General features: G+C 43.8%; 1 protein-coding gene across 1 annotated transcript in view; it reads right to left on the bottom strand.

The window, feature by feature from the left end:
- Positions 1–6,162: 6,162 nt before the first annotated feature.
- Positions 6,163–22,494, bottom strand: part of pde11al (phosphodiesterase 11a, like) — a 32,995-nt gene continuing 16,663 nt past the window's right edge. Inside the window, exons 9-20 of the mRNA XM_088929208.1 lie at positions 22,345–22,437; positions 18,375–18,425; positions 16,896–17,042; positions 16,523–16,630; positions 14,453–14,562; positions 13,194–13,284; positions 11,510–11,610; positions 10,603–10,680; positions 10,459–10,522; positions 9,715–9,789; positions 7,462–7,545; positions 6,163–6,315 (exon numbers count right to left, since the gene is read on the bottom strand). Of these exons, the coding sequence (XP_088785334.1) occupies positions 6,163–6,315; positions 7,462–7,545; positions 9,715–9,789; positions 10,459–10,522; positions 10,603–10,680; positions 11,510–11,610; positions 13,194–13,284; positions 14,453–14,562; positions 16,523–16,630; positions 16,896–17,042; positions 18,375–18,425; positions 22,345–22,437 (1,155 nt within the window). The remainder of the gene's footprint in view (positions 6,316–7,461; positions 7,546–9,714; positions 9,790–10,458; positions 10,523–10,602; positions 10,681–11,509; positions 11,611–13,193; positions 13,285–14,452; positions 14,563–16,522; positions 16,631–16,895; positions 17,043–18,374; positions 18,426–22,344; positions 22,438–22,494) is intronic.

The raw sequence follows: 22,494 nt of genomic DNA, 5'->3' as shown, positions 1-22,494 counted from the left end.
AGATAAGACCCAGCCAAGTTTACAGAAACAGAACATTTAAAGAAACAAAAGTCAGCATACAGTTTTTTTTTCTAAGAGGCAAAATAAGTCAAAGTAATAGACAAGGCTCCGATTGAAAGTGTTGTATACGAGTAGCTGGGCTCCAGCTCATCGGGAGATGGATGGAGATGAGGCCATGTGAGACAGTGGGCAGGGCAGGCAGCTCGCTGCACCAGGGACGTGCTGAGGTTAACACTGCAGGTGAAGAAACTGCACCAACAAAAATTGGTGCTTGTTCTTTTTATTTTTCAGAGTGGAATGAATCTAGGCTTGCTCACTAGAGCAAAATGTGATCAGTAAAGGAAAATGAATAACTGGTGTCTGACTACAGGTTTGGAGAAGACTTCATTCACAAAGGCTGGGTTTGGTTTCACTGGCAGTGGAATGTGCCCAGCAGGCAGACATTATTGGGCAGACTTAGGGCATCTCTGCAGAAGTTCTAAAGGAACAAAGTGATCATAAATATCAAAGCAGACAGGTGTTAAATTGCTCCACACCAGCTGGCGTCTTTTTGAATTCTGCAGTTTTGTGTTGTTTTTTTTATCTCAGCTCCTGAGCTGTTCTTCAGTCGCCACGCTCTCAGCCTGCAATCGAGTGACGTTCTGTGCTCCAACCTACGGGTCTCATTTATCAACCATTCTCAAAAGACATTTCAAATATTTTATTTTAATTAGCTTTTTCTGTGATATTAATTATTTGCTGATATTTGATTAAGTTGCCATTGTACTTTCCATCCCCAAGAATACAAAGCACTTCATGTGGAGGAAGGGACACACAGCGGCCATTCTGCACCAGCAGCCCCACCTGGGGGACACACAGTGATCATTCTGCACCAGCAGCCCCACCTGGGAGACACACAGTGATCATTCTGCACCAGCAGCCCCACCTGGGAGACACACAGTGATCATTCTGCACCAGCAGCCCCACCTGGAGACACACAGCGGCCATTCTGGAAGTGCACTTACAGGTATAAAGCACCACACATACAGTGTTTTTTGCTTCAGGCGCCCTGGCTGTTTAGTCCCCTGAAGAACAGTGCTGAAGACGTCTGCAGAGCTCAAGGCAGGGGCGGCTCTGTCAGTGTCTTTCTGGTTCTGTTATAGTCACTGCTGCTCAGGACTGCAGAGCTCCAGCTCCGTCAGCCTGCCAGTGCAGGAGATTTCTTAAAGCCCAGAATGGATCTGGTTGCTCTACTCTGGACTAATTCCAGAGCAGCAATATCTTTCCTATAACAAGATGATTAAAATTGTGTGCCATTTAAACAAGGCCGTACTAGTGCTTTATACTTTACAAATAATCCTTTGAATTTGAACTTGTTATCATTCCTCAAATTAAATTGTACACTTTTCACTCTATAGCCTAACATTTTGTTTGTCATTTTTCATTACCTCCATATGTTGTCTAGAGGATGGAAAATCTGTCAACTTAACCAGGTTTTTCTCAGAACTTGTCTCTTTAAGCTCTGCATCTACCTTTTATGTCTTCCAAGAGTTTGCCCAGTCTGTGGGCCATTACAGTTAAAAACAGAAACCCGCGCAAATAACATGCAGATGACTAATGTGCTGCTCTTTTTTCTATGCATATTTACTCACATCTTTGCTTGTTATGATTAATTAATTAATCTACTGAACTGAGTAGGTATCTGTGATGTATTCATCTTGGATGGAATTGTCTGGGATAAGAAACGGTCTGCAGTCGGTCACTATCGAGCGTACAGCACTCACTGCTGTCACATCTGTCGCCAGAGAAATTACATCTGCCATCCGATCCATCTCTCACTTCCCTGGCCTTGACACAGCTACTTCCATCTGCAGAAGCATTTAAAAGAACTGAAAGTACCGGCATCTCCATCTAATGTGTCGGTTGAGATGGAAGTAATTATCCTGTTATGGGCTCTTTCATTTTTTCTACTGTGCCGCGACGCTGCTGAGGGGAAAAGACCAGCGGCTCCATGCGGGATGTGTTGTGTTCAGAGCGTCACTCCTCTCGGAAGAGCAGGGAAAACCTTGGGAAAGCTGGACGAGGGAGTAAGTGAGTGAGCGGTGCTCGGACGAGCGGCAGCCAGCTGTGAAAGTTCTCCAGCGCGGAGGCGCAGCAGGCAAACAGGATTCGATTGCGCATTTAATCGAGAGCCGACCAGAGATCTCAAGAGCTGGGAGTCGCCCCCTCTGTTTCACCCAGGAAGTGGGCTTGACTGAGCCAGTTTTCAAAAAGAAATAAGTCAGTTGGGACCATCAGTTAGCTCTTCCTTTCTAATCATGTAATGCTAGCTGTTTTCATCAACATAATCTGATTTGAATGAGAGCCCCGTCTGACTCCAGTAAACGGCGTGTGGTCTCTCTGCTCAGCTCCTAGGATCATGTCCAGTATTCAGAGACAGAATAAATGGGTTGTATTCTTCAAACTGTAAACTGATAAACTAAAAATATACAGACTGATGTGTGACACATGCACATAACAATTTGAGTACTTCTTGTGCTGATGCAAAAAACCCAGAGGTCTCCTCTATTCTCTTTCCATACACCACATCAAACAACTGCACGACATCACTGATTCAAGAATTTCACAGGACTGCTGGATTCTGACTCTCGGATGGAGAATTGGGAGTGAGAGCCTGATGTTTTCTTTAGATGTGGTTACAGCAATGAAGTCAGATTGATACCTCTGACAGTTCTGCAGTGAAATCTGTGAGGACGTGGTCTGTTTGCCTTCACACTAAGATTCTGAGATGCTTTCCCTTATTAAGGCTGTTGGAGACAGGCCCATCAGTAGTGAATTATTGATTAAAAACCCTTCTTTCTGCTACTGCTTTCTTTTTTAAGACAGCCCTGGAGCACAAGCTACCAAAGTTGCTGTAATGATATACAACGTGTGCAAAAGTGTTTTTAACAACAGGACTAAAAAAAATTGAACAATCAGCGTCCATTATACCTGCTAGATGGCTTTGATGACAGATTTACATATGAGACAATAGTGTCGCAATAAAAATTGAAATCTGTCACTCTTGTGTAACTTTTCTCTGGTTGAAATCCTCATTTTTGAGATTGCTTTTGCAGATTCGAGAGCTTTGTCAGCCTCCACATGGTCACTTTCAATTGCATGAAAGAAGTGGACAATCGCACTGAATGTAAAGGTTTTGCATATCCAAGCCTAAAGAAGATGTGAAAGAAAGTCAAGCTCCCTGGCCCTTTAAGAAGAGACTGGCTGTTTTGAATGCTTTATGTGACACCATCAGACCTACTGTATAGCCATCTGGCCCAGAGCATGGCAGCCTGTTGAGCCTTCATTCCCTGAGTCTAAAGGACAATATGAGCAGCAGGCCTGATGGGCACAATTGGAAAAATCCTGTTTTCATTAGGGATTTCCTAAAAGACATTTAAAGCCTGACTGAGTATTGGAACCAAAAGCATGTGGAGCATTTTCAGTGCCTCCTATTAATTATATAGCACAGGACAATTCTGGCTCCAGTACATATGCAGTATATGGAACGAAACCAGTGTCTGTGTTTCTCATGTAAGAGGAACATCTGTCCTGACAGCCGTGCTTCCACACTGGCGCCGCTCTGCTGGCGGGCATTGTCATTTGTACACAGGACCGGGGTAAGGAGAGCCTGCCAAGACTGAAATCAATGTTTTGACTTCTTATTCAAGAACAAAAGAAGGCCGGTGTGTTTCTTTAGAGTGAATTCTTTATTTACACAAGAAACACCATGCCCTGACATCTAGTTCTGCATGCCTGAGGAACACACGGAGCACGTCAGATGCATTCCCTGCCGCAGAAAGGCACTACATAAGAAACAAACACGAGCAAGGGTCTGTAGGAAACAGGAAAGCTGTCAGAAATGTCATTTTACAACAGCTATTCGCTATGTGCACGCTAACACTTCTCCCTCAGCCCACTGCAAATGCTAATTTAAAATGCTGCAGAAATAATTTCCTTTTTCCACTACAATTTGCAAAAGATTTTGGCTTGGAAGCCAGCCTGTTATACAGGAGGTGCCCAGAGTTTCCTTCAAGAAAGATAACTGTGCGACTGCATTCAGAGAAAAGTAAAAGTAACAGATCTCACACTGAGTGAATTTGTATCTGATGAGAGCTTCTTGTTATTTTACACTGAAAATAAAATACAGAGATCTTATTTGTAAAAAGAAACCTAACACACAGCTCAGGATTGCTGTCTTGAGGATGTGAGTTTAATAACAATTGTATTTTTTTCTAGAAAATGAATTAAATGATATTTCCCGTTTGTAAGGATTTGTTTATGATGTCCCAAATTAAGAATGTAAAGATGACACTGTTTCAAGTTTGTTTTTTTGAGATCTGGAGTTTGTGGAAACTGTCAGAGTAGAACATTATTTAATTAATTTCAACAGGTGAGATAAGTGCTTAGCAGAGGTCTTAAGATACCAAAACTGCATCTTTCTGCAGAATATTGTTTTCCACGTTCAGTCATACCGTGTTCAGGAATATACTGTACAGTGACATGGGCTTTTCTGAACTTTCCTTCCTGGAACTGGCAATAATTGATAATGCTTTCATCCAGTTTTGCTTGCAGATATTTAAAAAACAAGAAACTAACAATTACAATCAGAACTTCTTTTCGCCAAGTAATTTTTCAAATTAAAATCAAACAATTTAAATAAAATCTTTCAGTTACTTACAGCAACACATACAAAATTAAACCCATTAACATGCTTATTTAGACTAAAAAGGAAACCTTTTAGACATATACAGGTTCAACGCATTAAAACCCCAGTCATGCAACCAAGAATACTTTACTTTAACTTTTCATTAAATTTCTTAAAACTGATCAAATAAAACACTTTGACTATTTGCTGATATGTACAAAATTTAATAAAACCACAGATAATTTTCTGCTCACTTGTATTCCAAGATAATTAGCTAGGAATTAACAGTGCTGGTACTGTACATGTAAGAGTTTCTTTCTTGTGTGTCTCCAGGGTTCAGAAATATTCAGACTTCTGAAACTGTTTCTTTCATGTTGCTCTAAATCAAGAATAGATTTACACTATCTACGGTTTGAATTTAACAAGTGAACTAACTGTAGCAGGAGGACCAAGTGGTTGATATTTTAGGAAATGCAGTAGCTGCTTCCACATGTACACTAATTATTTATTATGTCCCTGGGAATCCACTGAACAGCTCTTTGCTCATAAACCAGTAAATGGACACTCCCTTGAGAATTTTGTGCAGAATTGCTTGTTTCCCATAAAATCAATTACGTTACAAAGGGACAAGTAAAGGTTTATTCCATGCTGAAAACAGAAGAAAGGAAACACAATGGCTGTGGAGCCTGCTTCGGATGTGAACACACCCACAGCCAAAAAATTGTGTTTCTTTTCTTCTCTTTTCAGCCTGGAATTAACCTTTACTTGCTCCTTTGCAGCCTACGCATGCTGACGCAGCTCCCTACAGTACTTGAACTAATTACGTTACAGTACTATTATGTTATACAGCAAGAGTAGCATGTTGCTGTTTGGGCTTTGAAATAATTTTCCTTTCGATATTTAACTAGTTCCTCACTTGACAAGTGGTACAGTATGTATAAAACTCTGTTAGAATAAATTGCTGTTAAAAAGTGCACAATTAAAACTTTTATATCACAGTGAAAGAGGTTTTGTTTAACACTGTGTGCTCAACTTAACTCAGCATTCCACATTATTAAATCGTGCTCAGAAGATGGCACTTGTAGAGGTTGGCCTGAAATCCAATCTTCCATCCCACCGTCAGTAACTCATACTGATGACTTTACCCTCAGTGCCCTGTAGTGAAAGTACAAAGAGAAACGTCTTTGTCTTCAACACGTCAGCATCGCAACTCAGTGCGAAAAGAACAACGGAATATGCTGACAAGCGAAGCATGCTGTCTGGTTGCTGAATGCACACATTGCAAAACAAGGCTGAAAACTTGCCATGATTTCAGCTCAATTGTTAGAATTAAGAACCACAGCTTGATTGCGTGAGCTTCAGTGAAACCCAGATCCACCAGTTCAGGGCTGACAAGCTTGTAGCCTTTGCAGAATGTGGATAGAAACAGCTCCTTCTTTATTTCATGGAAGATTAGCAGGGTCCCTGTGACAGTGAAAGACGTTGGTTGAGTATGGCTACTTCAGGGGCTCCCCAGCCTGAGCAGGCTCCGAGGGCTCAGTGGCGTTGAGACTCTGCTCACAGGAGGAGCAACGCTCTTCCCACTTCACGCGGTTTGCAGCGATGCCATCCAGCATGGGCTGAAGCTGCCCGTTCACCTTCACCAGAGCCTGGAAGACACAGCAGAGGCCGGAGCGTCAGACCGCAGCCCTCTGACTGGTCAGGCCGCAGCCTGAACACACGGCACGCAGAAACAAGCATCAGAAGCCACGGGGCTCTCACTGTCCTCCTGGTGACTTCACGGGCAAGCTTTAGAAATCCAGGCTGACAGCTCAGAGCTTGCCTTCTTTTGCACAATGTCACTCAAGTGAGTAAATGCCTACGTAATGGCTGGCTGAAATATTAAATGAAAGAGAAATGACTGAGTTTTGCACACAGGTGTTTTTTTTTTCCCAAGGACAAAATCAACAGCACGCCTCAGGCTGAGGAAAGACATAGTTACTCTATCAGTTATTTTTTATTGTCCAGCAGGTGCTAGGGACAGGGTTAGTACCCACTGATGGGAAAACTATATCAGCCACAAAGAAAAGGGTGACATAACTGAAATATGTAACTATAGACCAAAATGTCTGATGTCTTTACACCTTACATGTAAATTTATGGAAAAATGTATGGAAATAATTATCTAAATAATGGAATTAGTATCCTTGGGAATATCCAACATGGATTTAGAAAAGACAGGTCTTTCATGACAAACCTGTTAAGAGTTCTTTGAACAAACAGCAACAGTAACAGATACACACAAAGCATGTGATATGTTGTATTGACATTTAGAACACCTTTTAGAAGTTCTTCATAAAAGATTAAATCTCCAGTTACAGATGGTAATCATCTTGTGTTGAATTAAAGACGGGTTAATGGATGCTTACCAGTGCAGAGAAGGGTTTATCTCACAGTGAGATAATTACTGAAGTACCAGTGGGACCTGCATGAGCACCACTGATCTGCCTGTTTAATGTCAACGGATAACACTGAACGAGCAGCAAAAAGCACCTCCTACATCAGGAAGGGAAAAACCACACTACAGGACCGGTCAGAAACCCATCATTCAGACAAGTGCAGAGTGTGAAATGCATTTAGAAAAAACAGATACTTTTTCTCAGGATTAGAAACTGAGCTAGAGATCAGTAATCTGCAGCACTGTGAACAGGGAGCAGTAATCTACACATCTGAGAAGGGATTGTGAATCTACAGGCTCTGTAGAGGGATCATAAATCTACACTGTGAGCAGGGATCAGGAATGTACTGCACTGTACCTCATAGAGGGGCTTACAGATGCCATCAATCCACTCCAGCTGCAGGGCAGGCAGCTCATCCTTCCTGTTACGGTCGAAGATCGCCTATAGGAGACATCAGTTAACTGTTCTTACTGTTTGTAGATGTTGCTGGCCCTGTCACTGATACACACAATGTTGAATACAGTATCTCTTTCTAAACCCACAATTACTTCATTGAAATATGGTGAAAAATCTTTTCAGTCACCTATACTATACTAAGTGTAATGTTCACTTTCACCTTTGTTTTCTCACAAAATACATCTGCTAGCTAACTTTCCGAACACAGCCTCCTGTTTCAAGAGCAGTTTTAATGAGTAAACAACTAGGATTAAAAAAGTGATAAACTAACTTTCTGTTTATTGTTCAACGTTGTTTTATTGCCTTTAGTGACGAGCGTGTTAAGCATCCACATAAAAGTGAAATAAAAATGGATTTAGAGCTGAAAGGATCATTGCTGACATTTGCCACCGCAGTGGAAGCCTACTGCAGTCTTTCTGATGTTCCTGTGTGGAAGAAACGTCTCACCACATTATAAGCAAATTTACAAGCCCTTGGGAAGTGAAAGCACAGTGAGGGCATGTTACTTAAATCCTGTACTAAACATGGAAAACAAGCATAAATTATATCTTGATTAAAAACTGAAATGCAAAACAGCTGCCCTGTTTGACTGCTTTCATGTACATAAATAAAGCTGAAGGCACGAAACTTTAAAATTTGAGACACTCATTAATTAGGTCAGTTTGGCCTCATCCTAGCAGAATTTTCAGATGTCTCCTGGGTTACTAAGAAAATAAAGGGGCTGAGTTTGCTGTTTTAATTGGAAGGCACTGGCAGTCAGATTTAGAGCTGTAAGTCAGTTCACATTAGCTGTAACTTTTAAGGCGCCAGGCTTATCTGCTGAGGGATACATCTGAGAAGAAGCATGCTATTCGGCCACACAAACAATAAATCCCGAGCTCTCTGTGCTGGGAATGGCGGGCTGGAGCTTAGAGCTTGATCTGAGCAGCTCAGAAACTCTAGGGCAAGCCAGTCAGACAGCAGCACATGGGAAAGGAAATATTTGTCAGGGCAAATCTGCAGAAAGGACTCTGGAGCCGAGCTGAATGTTTTGGCTGCTCATGGCTTTCCAGCCTGGAATTACACCACATCCCTGCGACCTCGGAGCAGGGTCAGGTGACGGGAGCGAGGGCAGAAGAGTCACAACACGATTAAGAGTGATGCAAGGTCACACAATAACAGGATGTGTGTGTGTGTAGCATATGGAGCCCATTAGAAAGGATTTGCATGACTTTGCATGTTAAACAGAACAGGAGTCTCCGAGGACGTGTACTTTATGACTGACCAGATCAGCTGAGATTAAAGACACGACAGGGCTTCTTGTCTCCACATCCTTGCTTGTTTTTGGCACAGGTGCTGGCTGGAGCCCAGAGGGACAGACGAGTGCAGGAGGCGTCTTGTTCACTCTCCAGCAGTGGGCAGATGCAGTGTGCTTTGCTGAGAAGTATGACGAGGCCCTGTGTTATAAGCCATAACCACAAGCAGCTCGATTCGCTGGCCAGCAGACTCTGGGCCCAGCTGCCCCAGGCCCGGGCCGACCCGCGGGACAGCTGCCTCGGCTTGCGGGTCACGAGAAGACTCAGCCCCTCCCGCCTGCACGAACGCCAGGTATTCAAAACCCTCAGGGGTCCTGGGACCAGCACCAACAAGCATTGCTTTAGTCGACACAAACCTTGTAATGAGTGTGATTTCTAAAAGGCCTTGGCACACAAAGGGGATTTCAGGTAGTGATGAGGATTGGTGGGGATCTTTCCAAACCTTGTGAGTTTTGGTTTCAGGATCAGAAACTTTCCCCTTGTAGAGCAAGTGTGCACTGAAGTTACACGCATACAAAGTGTACTTTTCTGTCTATCTGTCTTAATAGGATTATTAGTAAAAATTCCTGGTATTTGTATCCAGGGAGATGTCAAAGCAGTTTTCATAGAGGAGGGGACCTCAGTTTAGCAGCTCAGCTGAAAGATGGCACCTCTTTCAGCACACTGTTCCAGTCATTATACCGAGGCATTGGGGTGGAAGATTTAAGACTAGACATGGTATAAAACTGGGATTAGTGGTATTAAATTGTCCTCTGAAAGAAAATCAACTCTATTCGTTTACACAGATTTTGGAAGGACATTCCAAACGCATTGTTGATATACCAGTAAATTATTATTTCCAACAAGTGGGCTTACTTACAGATGGTGTAAGCTTCAGCTCTGATCTCTCTCTGTCCCCTTGTTCAAAAAACTCACTGGTCACCAGCTCTGCGACCTGAAACAGCACAGGGGAAGGAAGTGGGACCCAGCAGCGCTGCCAGATGTGTGTTTTAATAAGAAGTGTTCTGTTCTCTTTGCTCGCGGTTCCTCTGCTGCTCCAGGGTGGGCTGTTATCTCGTCAATATAGTGACCTGCTAGGCTCTAAAGTCTAAAGCACCAGAGGGGAACCAGGGTTCTGAGACTGCAACTTTAAACTCAGTATAATCTGATGTACAGTATGAACTGATAGGCCTCTCCAGAGCCACTTCCTTCTGTAGAAGCTCACGGGAGGCCAGTGCCTAACGGGGGAGACACAGGGCTCAAGGAAAGACCACAGCTTGGATGGGACACTAGTCCACTGAGGGGAACGTGCACATGCACACACACACATATTCACACGCACACATATTCACATCCACACACGTGCTCATAAGTACAGGCACATGCACAAACACACCGACACAATAATCAGAGACACCGATTTCCCCAGACTGCAAATCTTTGGAAAGTGGAACGAGACCGGTGTACTTGGAAAAACCTCGACAAACACAGGGGCACGTGCAGTCTCCACACAGTGCTCCAGCCTGGAATCGTCCGTGTCGCTGCGACGCCCTTTCACGTGAAATTATTCAAGTGAATTTCAAGTGTTTTGCCTGGGATCAGGAAAGATAGCTTTGTAACTCACCTGTTTCGAGATTTCCCATGGACGTGTCACAGCTCCTAAATCGCATGCAGTCATGAGCAGAGACCTGAGGACAGTAGAGGTTAATATTAGTCCCAGTCCTCTAGGCAAGGTAACGAGTAGTCTACTGATGAACATTATATTCACCTCAGGAATTCTCTGTGCTCCTCATTCGTCCAGTTGAAGTCCCCCGACAGCACATACTCAAAGAACTTGCTTCTTTTCCTAAATCATGCAGTAGAAAAGTGTAAGGCATTCAATATCTTCACAGGTTTGAACAAGTCGGAGAAAAGGACTGGTTCACCCAATGGCACAGAGAACAGAGACGTGCTCTAGACCAGCAGAAGGCAGAGTGGCAGATGGTGCTCTCTGTGATGACACACTGCTGTACAGAGGTGAGCTCCTTGGACAAGTAGAGCCTTACAGCCTGTTCTGATTGTTCATGCGAGGAACTGTTTCTATCACAGAGCTAGAAAGTGAACGATGAAATGTTCAAAGGTTACGTGTAAAACAAACAGGTGGAACGAACAGAAAAGTTGCTTCATTAGAGCAGAAGAACAGTTATAAATCAGAGGAGGCCATTTGGCCCATCTAGTCTGTTTGGTATCTAAAAGCTGATTGATCTGAGGACCTCATCCTGCTGTTTCTTGAAAGAAATCAGGGCATCGGCTTCAATAGCAAGTCTGGGTAGCTTCTTCCAGTTTTCCACAACATCTATTATTTTGAAAGCTCTGAACAAATTACCATTCAGCCCATTTTTCTCAGCCTTCCCATCTGGACTGTAAACAAATCAGTCCTGCTCTGAGATACGGAACGGAAGCTGTTGAGGTAATGAAGTCAGCTCCCAGCATGCCTCCAGCAAGGCATGGCTTCGGTCTGAAGGGAGACGAGTCTCTCCCAGCTCACCCAGTTCTCAACTGTGCAAATCGAAAAAAGATCCTAATGAAGCTTAACAACCCTTCATCGGCCATCTGTGACAGCCAGTAATGAGCTATTCTAGTATAAAACCAGTATATACAGTAGCACAACCATAATTAAAAGACATACTACTTACTGAAAATATAAGGTGAGGTCTGTTGCCAGGATGGCTTGCTTAAGGAGTTGCATCATGTTGCTGTATTCTTTGGAACAGAGATTGGCAAAGATGTTATGACCCTGTAAATAATAAAGTCATGTGAAACAAATTGCTGAGAAAAGTTCTGTCAGCAACACAAGTACAGTACCTGAACTTCACCTGACGTACAGAGCTGTGTGTCCTGAGATTCCCTGATTTCTATAGATAGGCAAGAGTTCTCAAGGAATAACGACCCAATCAGAAAATGCATTAAAAAAGTTTGTTTCCAAAGGCAGGCGTAAGAGGTCTGGCTCAACCCGCTCGGCTGAGGCCCGACGCCCTCACTGAGGCGGAAATCAGGACGCCTGCAGGGCGAGGAGTGGTCCAGGGGGACGGGAGGAGGAGAAGGGATTCAAAAAAGAATAAATGCGATAAAGAGAGGGGCTCCCTGTGATTTTTGCAGCGTTTCAGGAAGTGACATCATGGAGGACTCCAGGTTAGAGCTGCAGAGTTGAGGGGAAATTCTTGCTGAGCTTTCCTTCACAGACTGCTGGATGGGAATTGAGCCTGCAGCCCAGTGATGACAGAGGTCCAGACCCCACTCTTTACTGCGATTGCCTGGGCAATAATCCCTGTTCACTCTGGTTTACTGGTGCGTCTGATCTGGTCCCTGACTTGTTACTGTATTTCATTTCTTCACTGCTAGCTGAGGAGATAACGTGTCGCAGAATTATGTCTCCATTACATTTTCTGTTTTTTTTTAAACATGACATCTATTCATCCATTGATTATCAGAAAAGGTGCCTAAAGCCCATCCTGGAAGCACACTACTACACCCTGGACTGGACGCCAATAATGACCAGGGCTCAGACATACAGGCCAGGAGGAGGGTGGAGCTCAGAGCACCCAGCGTAAATGCACACAAACAAGGGGAGAGCACGCAAACTCCATACAGCAGGTTCTGCAGTCTGGAATAAAACCCAAGACCCAAAAGCTGTGAGATAGTAGTGCTAACTGCTAAGGCACTGCCCCCCCCCCCAAATCACTGAAGACATGATTTAATTTTCTGTACGATTTCAGTAACCAGCTCTTTGTAGACCTGTAGCACCACAGAACCAGAGGGACAGTTAATTTTAGCAGTCAGACGGAGACTGAAAGGGGAACTGCAGTCCCACTTTCTCTGACCGGTCATCAAATCTCAGTAACGAAATAAATTAATTGATGGTATTGTAAAATTTTGCTAATTCCAAATTGAGCACAAAATCATGAACTCTGTGAAAGTTGACATGCTGTTGAAAACCCCTGGTCTCATCAGGGGCAAGAGCAAGAGTTTGCACAAATTGAGACATGATTCGGCCCTTGCTCACTGCTCACTGTAATGACTAATGTGCAGCAGACATTTCACGGCAGAAACGTTTCAGCACGATCTGCATTCAGAGTTAACAAGTAGTATTTGTTGCCAAAAATGTCTCAAAGTCAAGAGCAATATTTCTATTGGATTAAAAGGAGATGTAGTCACAGGCCTGCTTGTTTCCTATGTGATAAGGCCACTTCACGTCACCAGAAGCTTTTTTGTCTCATTCTGAATGGCAGAATCTGGCGCTGTGCATACCCAGGGATCTTGTCTATTTAATGGTGTAAACTGGAGATGTTTCAGGACGCTGCAGAAGGAGCACGATGTTACCTCACTCTGCAGGATCATCACCGCATGGTTGAAGTGATGGTGTTCCAGGGTGGCCGAGGTTCCATAGAGCTGAGCCAGAGCAGACCCTGTCCTTCAGAGACGGGGGATACACACACAGAGAGAGGGGGATACATACAGAGAGAAAGGAATACACACACAGAGAGAGAGGGGGATACATACACAGAAAGAGGGGGATACACACACAGAGAGAGAGGGGGATACACACACAGAGTGAGGGTGACAGAGAGACTAATCAAGATAGGGCTAATACCCACTGAATGGAAAACTGCTAACATCATGCTTGTCCATTAAAAAAGTACACAAAACATACCCAAGTAATTATACACCAATGAGTCTGACTTCTATTACATGCATGGTTTTGGAAACAATCTTTTGAATTGAAATAGAGGATCATCCACATGGTAGTAAGGTAAGACTAAGTATAGGTATGGTAAGTCATGCTTAACTCATCTTATTGGTTGAGAGTTCTTTGAGCAATCAGGAGCAGTAAAGGACACACAGAAAATATGATATGGTGTATTTAGTCTTTTTAAAAGGCTTTTGATAAAGTCCCTCATACAACACTAATTCGTCAATGGCAGGCAGCAGGCAGTCAAGGTCATGCAAGCATTTGGATCAAGAGCAGGTTGATACAGGGGTTCCCAGCACTGGTCCTAGGGACCCTGTTTCCTGCTTCATCCCAGCAGCGCTTAAAGAGTAGAGCTCTAGATTGACATAATAGTAGAATTTCTTTAAATTCTTAAATTGTTTTCAGTTCCTAACCATGCTAGAAGTTGCTTTTAACTATTGTGTCATGAAAGTTCCAATTGTTTAGTAGAATTTAACTTGCCAGGTTCCAAACAAGGAACTTGTTCATTCAATTAGGGTTTCCGTTAAGTCAAGATCCTGGCTGGATTGAAAACCAGTAGGCGCAGGATTGCCCAGGACCTGTGCTGGGAACCCCGGGGATACATTGACAGAGAATAGAGTACAGATAAAGTGGGAGTGCTCAGATTAGTGTGATGTGCAGCAATCAGTGGAGTACCACACGGATCTGTACTGGGACCACAGCTCTTCCCAATCTCAAACCAATGATCTAGATTCTGGAATAGTTGGTAAACTAGTCACTTTTGCAGAGGAGACCAAATTAGGAGGATCAGCAAACACTGCAGAAGCAACAGCTGAAATTCAGAAAGGTTCAGAATTGGAGGCTTGGCAGACAGCTGGCACAGGAGGTTTAATGCGGGCTGTGTACACACTTGGCCTGGAAGGCGTTGTTTGTCCCCCTGTGGTCCAGGTCATGGCAGAGACAGCCCACCATCAGAGCTAAGATTTCAGAGTCGGAGAGGATGTCCTGGAAACGGGCCGTCTGAAGGGAGACGAGAGACAGCAGCTTGAGCAGCTCATTCTTCCAGAGAGTCTTCAATAACCCGAGCAGGCAGCCCGCCAATCCGGCCCAGTCTCAGTCTCGAGTTATTATTGAAGTAGATCAGAGGTGGCAGTAAGGGGTTCCCAGTGCATAAACATCCAAACTCCTTCTCACCTCCAGAGACCCTCCCTGGGACGAAGGAGCTGTGGATATGGAGGGGCTGGGAGTGTCAGAGGCTGTTCTGGAATCTGAGCTCTCTGACATCGCCATGTTAGAAAAGTGGAAATCCATTGAGAAATGTACAGTACACTGAACCTGCCTTTACTGTCTTTACTGTCTTTACTGCCATTCTATTCTTCACAACACCCTTTATTTTATATACAGATCCCACCCTTTCCTCAGTCCCAGGTGTCTGAGCACAGGAAAATTATACAATAACAACACGCAGGAGTCTTGAGAGCAGAGTTTTTCAGATCATGCATAAAAAGACAGCTTCTCTCTACAACTAATAGCAGTCTGCTCCTACCCTCACCACTAACTAACACCAGGAAACCATTTTTATACACTTCATCATCACCATCATCAGTTAAACCCATGTGAGAATGTGGACTCTAAACCTTCATGGATAATCTCATCGTGAATTCTTTCTACCACGTTTAGAGACTATTTACAATTGTTGGACACCCTTTGTGCAGGTTAGTTGCTACTGCAGTTCCCTCTTAGGCCAGAGGCCTTCATGGGACTGAACACGCTCCACTGTACAACAGCCTGTTCTCCAGCAGCAGCAAGGAGAGACACGTGAACTGCTGCACCGCATGTGTACAGACACCTGCTTTAGGGCAAAAGAGGGTTGTGACTGAACAGCCAGTTTTAAAGCATTACTAAAACTGCATTCTATTCAATTGCCATCTTATTCTCTCACTGTAATGGACAAAGCTATATTATAGTTACCTATAACACCCAGTTAAAGGAAGCCACACAGTATTTAACAAGGAGGGGGACTGAGGGGCAAAAATATTCTGGCCTTTGATTTCAGGGTCTGCCGCTGCCCTGTGCTGTTTCTGCATGAACATTTAGACGCTGTAGTGATCGAGATGCATCAGAGGGCATCAGCACAGCTTCCCCAGCTTCTGCAGCAAAGGACTCGTTGTTGAGCTTGAAGTGGCGTTACCATACCCTGGCCTTGCACTTTCTAGACTGCAGGCTGGTGCAGCTGGTTTCATTCTCGTTTCTAGTCACATCACATTTCGCCATGAATCCCCATAAACACTGTAGCAGTGCGGCAGTGGGAGCTGTAGCAGCCACGGCGCGCTCCAGTAAGAGTCGACGCCCCGCCTGAGGCCAGCAGGAACCGAAAACAAACATACAGGAAAAACACAAGATTGCGCCGTTGCAAAAAGCGGCGCTGCGCCGTCCGTGCAGAGCGGCGCCCAGGCTGGACTAACGGGCTCCAGCCAGGAAAAAGATTGGACTATTCCCTATCTAGCGGGGTCCAGTCTGGGTGCGCAGGAAGCGCAAGGCCAAAATAAATAAAAATAAAACGGCCTGCCCCGGTGAAACTGCACAGCGGGACAGGCGCAAAGAAAAGAACAAGGCCGACCTCAGGTACAATCCCCCTCTGGGGCTGCCAGTATAGTGTGGCTCCCCTTGCGGGGTGGGAGCCTGCTCGTCCCGTCGGAGGGGGGTCCAGTGTGGTTAAACATTGCCTGTACAGCTGCTCTTCATCAGGCTACGGCGGTCCAGCTGTGACTCGCTAGGGCTTCGCCTCCACACTGAACACGCCCCTCACATACTGCAGTACGGATGGTGCTCTGTCCCTGCTGGGTCTTAGGAGTTTCTGTCTGTGATGCCTTTTGTCTCTGATAGCACTTGTCTTCGCCCCGGCGGGGGGGCCAGACGGGCGACAGCAGGGCACGCGTGCAGCCCGCGGAGGGGAGGGGGCAGGAGCGGGCTTGCCTACCGTGATCATGACAAACATGCACTGGGACACGTTGAAGGCGTGGCGCCAGTTATGGTACGCCACCTGGCGGTAGTTCTTCCTCACCGTGAGCAACCAGCGGCACAGGACCTGGGAGAAGAGTGCACTGCAGGTTACCATTCTGCTGAATTTCTGTTTTTTGAAATCAACTCTTCCTCCCTGTAAATTTGTACCAGGTAAGATTCTGGGATCAGCTACCAGCAACCAAACTGGCTGGATGGGCCCCCTGTCATTTATAACCTCTTTCTCACTGTGAGGCACAAAGCTGGTCTAAATCAGGTGGGCATGTAAAATCATTGGTAATGGCAACTGTTTTCAAAAGGGAGACATCACTTCACTCATTTTGTTGCGTTACCTCATAGTCAATTTTGAATTTCTGGACAATTCCCAGTTCCAGGAACATCCTGAGGGAAGCTGTGATCATCGCGTCGCTATCGAGAGAAAAGTCGTTGAAGTAGAATTGATCGATTCCCAGCTCAGTGACTAGAGGGATTTTAGCTGCCTGAAAGAAAAATAACAGACCTTAAATCATACAGTGTCTAAGGAATTGCATGTTGAATTCTTATTTTTACAAGCCCTACTATATAATAAATTGCTGACATGTGGGGAAAGTATCAGGACAGAATTTCACACTGAGACAGGAGCTGGGCCTGATGCTCTTTAGTGGACTCTAATTTAACATAACATACAGCACATAGTGTGATTATTGTAATAAGTGGGAGCAGTAGTCCCTAAGAGTCCTGTAAATCCCTTCACATACTGGAGGGCTGCTGCCACTCAAGTCGAGCAGCCCTCGAGGGTAACACACAGCGGCCTCCTGCACTGCCAGCCCCACTGCACAGCAGATCAGAGCAGGAGAAACACCAGGCTTCACACCACTGCTGTGGGTGATCACAACGTACAGTATGCCCAGCACCTCACCTGAAGGAGTGGTATGACGTCTAACTGAGCAGATTTAAGAAAAGGTGGACTACAGTTTTGGTTATTCCAAAGCAGGGGAGTAGCAGACAGAAATGGAAGTAGCAAGAACACACACTGTACACATCTCCTGGGCAGGTCAGAGCCACATGATAACCCATGAGGGAACCACGTGAGGTGATCAGATGAAGCAGAGCTGCTTGCACATCCAGACTGCGACCATGGCTCTGAACATACAGCACAGTGTCCGTTTGAAGGGAAACGCAAACACCTGGCTGTCACCAACATGAACAGTATAAGATATTTAATTCAAGCGCTTCTTCACTACTGCTACCCATTTTATATTCCACAAGAGAGCTCTTTCTTACAGCTGCACCACTTACAGAAAACCAATTACAACATCAAATACATTTTAAAAGGAGCAGAAGAACCCAGAAGTCAACATATTCAATTTCTTCTTGGTGCACTAATATTTAGTGACCCCATGACATGTTCTGCTGCCAGCGATGTTGTTCTGTATTATTTATGCAGCAGCAGTTAGCTGGAGAGAAACTATGTTTCTGTAATAATCTTCAAATAGATTTATAGTCCGGGCGCGATTATGTTTCTGAACGAAGTAATCCAGGCCTCTGTACGTAAACACCTGCCAAGACACGCATTGACTGTCTGAAAACAACTGAGCATACTGCGTATTTCACATCAACACAGACACTGCTGCTGTAATTGAAACCGACAGGGCTGCCATTAAGACTCACCTTAGGTCTGAATTCAGGTGATGTACAGGTAATTCATTGTGAAAGTCGTTGCACACATTAACGGTTGTCTTTTTATTAACACCTTTATTGAAATCGCTTTCAACCTTACCTGTGCGCCACTGAGATTGTTATTGTTAACACCAGCTGGCACTTGAAGTTACCTTAAGTCTGTCCACTTCGACCTTCGAGCAGGTGGCGTGATAAGACAGCATCTGCGAGACAGAAATGCACAGAAGCCATTGTGTCCGTGACAACTGTGTCTCTCTCTTTGCCACGCTCACTTTGAGAGAGATGGCATGAACAAAACAAATTGAACATCTTCGAAATGCGTTTACTGGAAAAAAAAACAGCACTCCCATTGCCATCAGTAGAACTGCATTTAAATCTTGTTGTAGAACATAAAGGATGGTTAAGTGACAAACTTTTAAAGTTTGGCTCTAATGCAAACAGTCATTACATTTTTTCCAATGTGCATCATCCAAGCCAACATCCCCTGGAACTAAAACTGCTTCTTGTTCATTTCCATGTGCATTTTTCAATAAACATGTTGCAGGACTCAGTGTGCTACTACATTAAAACAGCTATATTTCATACCCCATCGTGTGTTGCATTATGGTCATTAGGTCATAATGTTTCTTCTAATGTAGCACTGCCCATGTGCTTGCTTGCTGTGCTGATGAAAATGATCATCCTGGGTCACACTTTCTACCAGCTTACTGCCAGTCCTGCTCTTCTCCTCTCTTCCTCTTCCTCTTCCTCCCGTTGAGCACTAGGGGCTTCTCAGCAGAGGGACACAGTGCAGAAGTTCCACTTCTTATTTACAGTATGTATTCCTGTGCTGAGGAATCTCAGTTTCAGTGACGTTAAGGCTTATGATTAAACTTGTTTGGAGCTACAGCATGATAGGAAATATCTGATCTTTGAGCTGAGAACCAATTAGTCCCATAGAAACCTTCTTCCATCAAATAGCTTTTCCTTTTAAAGAAACTCAATGGCGTATATGATCTGAAAATAGATCTGGATAGAGCATGTACCATGAATAATTAAATTGGGGCTTAAATATTTATGTTAGAATGGCCTAGTGTAATTTAAACTAAATGAAACAAGCACTAGGCTTTGACCATGTTGTATTTAAATTTTTTACATACATGTTTTAAACTTCTGTACAATACTTTTTTTTAAAAAGTGCGGAGTAATGTGTGTGTAGCAAAGCAGGGGTTGGAAACACGAGTGAGTTCCCCAGGGGCGGGGTCATCCCATTGAGGAGAGCCACATTCTCCGGATTCTCATGGGGAAATCACTGAACTGGCGGCACCTGGACACTCCAGCGCCCTATAAGAGCAGTTCCTGGGGCCGTCACAGGCTGTCTTTTGATGGACCCTCACGGTTTAGTGAGTTTTCAAAAAAAAAAAAAAAAAAAAAAAATAGTTAAAGATAAGTTTTGTTAAGCACTACTAGTCACAGAGGGCTTATAACAGGATAAAACTGGTAGCAGCCTCGGTCGTTTTCCGGGTCGGGACGCCGGTAAATAAGAAGACGGTTAATGAGCGCACCTGGCCAACCGGAATCGACCGAGAGGTTATTGCCTCTGCTGTCCAGAGAGGAGAGTTACAGTTCACAGTTACAGTTGCCACGCTGTCTAAGAAGGGGATCTACCCCAGTGGGATATCAAAACATCATGATGTATCTTTATATTTATATAATGCATCAAAAGAAACATCACTCTATTTATGCATGAAAATCGCTCATAAATTTAAATATTGTGGTGTGATTCAGATTAACTGATCTGGGGTGAGTTTCCCGAAAGCATCGTAGCGCTAAAAACATCGTAAACTCGCTCTTAAGATCGATCGTTAATTTACGAGCGTTTCCCAAAACCCATCGTAATTTAAGTAGCACGTTAAATCCTTCGTAATCTACGTGCTTCCCGACCCACTCGTTAATCACTAAGTGCTTCTTAAACTGGCTACCTCTTGCGCCAACTTTAGCGACAGAGATCGCCGGACAGAGCACATTAAATTCACGTCATGGGAATTCTCTGGAAATATAGAATACTAAGATTTTATATTAAGGATTTTGATATTTTGTTGTATTATTGTAAGAGGAAATTCGAAAAAGAACATTTATACAGTAATGAATTTATTAGTCATCTTGGGTAAATTTCATATTCATAAGTCAAATGTTTTAATAATACTCCCTCTTTTAGTACTTTTGAGGTGGAATTTAAAATGTATTTAAATTCCATAAAGAACGTGAAAAATGCCAACGCAAGGAAAACATTTGATATATGTAAAAATATAATTTGGTTACATAAATATTTACCTCATTACCGCTGGCAGTTAATTGTTTTTTGTTCTTTTTATGTTTTCTTTCTTTTATCTGTATTTTCTCCTCTACTTGTATTTGGTTGGGATCTGCGAGGGGATTTAATCAGAGAACCCCGATCCGTTACAATAGACTTAATTAAAAAGAAAGGCTAAGTTTTATACTTGACTAGATGATATTATTTTCAGGAAGAAGTGCAGCAATGCATTATTTAAGTTAAATCATTGGGCCTAACATGTATTTATAATGTAGCGCCACGCAAGGCGGGCTGAGAACAGCACCTGGGGACTACCGGACTACATACTGTAGTGGGACGGAGGCTGGGATACCGTCTCTTCCCTTCGTGTGTTAGTGTAGGTGCAGCGCTGTAACCCCTGTCCCTGTGTGTGTACCTTTCCCGAATCGAGTTAATAAATGTGTTGTTCAATCCCATTCCCTGAGTCCCACGCCTGCTCCATTCCGTACAGAAACCCGCGGTCGATACAATATTTAAAGTTCGAATACCGTTTTATTCGTGATTGTTGATTGGTAAAGCTTAGACCTACTTGTTTTTAAATTTTATTATAGGTCCTGTATTTGTTGAGTGACACATGCCAAGCTTAGTAGTTAATTTTTCCATTGATTTCCAATACACCCAATAACTATAAATAACAGTTTTTTCTCATGAAACACTGATTTCTAACAATGGCAGCGCGCCAAAAAATATTGCTTTAAATCAAAGACGTCGTACAGGACGCATACACTGTCCACGCAGTTAATCTTGGTTTTCTTTTACGGCATGTCAGTCATTTATTTTCTTTTCTCTTAGAAACAATAAGGGTCCCATTTTGTGCCTATCTATACGTTTTCGCTTAAATGGTTGTTAAATTATGATGTCAAGTTTACTTCATAGTCATTTTCACAACTTTTTCATCCCACTGAAGGACCAAAACCGACACCATATAATGAAAGTATTGTCAATCGATTGTTTTTCAATCGACTTGTGATGCTTTTTGCTAAGCGACTTCAGGGGCGGGGTTAACAAAGAAGTACTTTATACTCGCTCGTTAAATGACCGATTAAGAGGGGTTTTGGGAAACGCACGAAAAAGTAGCTCGTACGTTACGTACGTACATCGTAAAGTTGCTCGTTAGTCTCTAAGATTAATCGTTTTCGGGAAACTCACCCCTGGTAACACAGCTGGCTGTTATACTTGGTTGACATTACTGAACGACCTTTACTGGGAACTGACAATGCAGTGACTCGCCTCGCTTAATGTCAAACCCAGTGAAAATGAAGACTTTAAACGCAGCAAACAGCCAGTACTCCCCTCTTATCAACACTGCTGGCACATTGGAGGCTGGGCTGAGACTGTGCACTGGATCTCATTGTCTGGGCTGCTCCTTCCTGCAGGCACCATCCTACCTTGGTATGACACTTAGACTGTGGATGCCCTTCTTTCCAGACCTGATCCCTATTAAACATGGTGGGATGAGCTGGGACGGCCCGTGGCATCTAGGCCTCGGAGACCAGAGATCAGACCCGGGCCTGTCCAGGCTGTAGGAGAGGAACAGGATAGAATCCACACGAGACCTCCTCGTGCAAAGTGCACATCACAGGTGGCCACACACACTCACAGCAGACCTCCGGCTGATGACAACATTAATCAGCACAAGGAACTGACCTCTGTCCTATCTGCTCAGTAACATGTCAGTGTGCTGTACCTCTGTACATAAAAACTTGGTTAAGTATGTAGCATTGCCAGCAGTCTGTTGCAGTTAGAGGGAAGAAGTATCTCTGAATGCTTGGTGTGTTAAAGAAGCTTACATCAAGAGCAACAGACTGCTTGGCCCACGTCTTTTTCACTTGGTTGTACATCATGGTGTTATTGATTCCTAGTCCACAGAAGATGACAAAAGCCTAAAATGAGAGACAGAAATTCAAGCTTTAGTGAAACACTCAAAACCACACGCATGC

Source organism: Atractosteus spatula, chromosome 12 (assembly GCF_055471065.1).
Source record: "Atractosteus spatula isolate fAtrSpa1 chromosome 12, fAtrSpa1.hap1, whole genome shotgun sequence".
Classification (NCBI taxonomy): domain Eukaryota; kingdom Metazoa; phylum Chordata; class Actinopteri; order Semionotiformes; family Lepisosteidae; genus Atractosteus; species Atractosteus spatula.
This window is presented reverse-complemented; position numbering and strand designations above follow the sequence as displayed.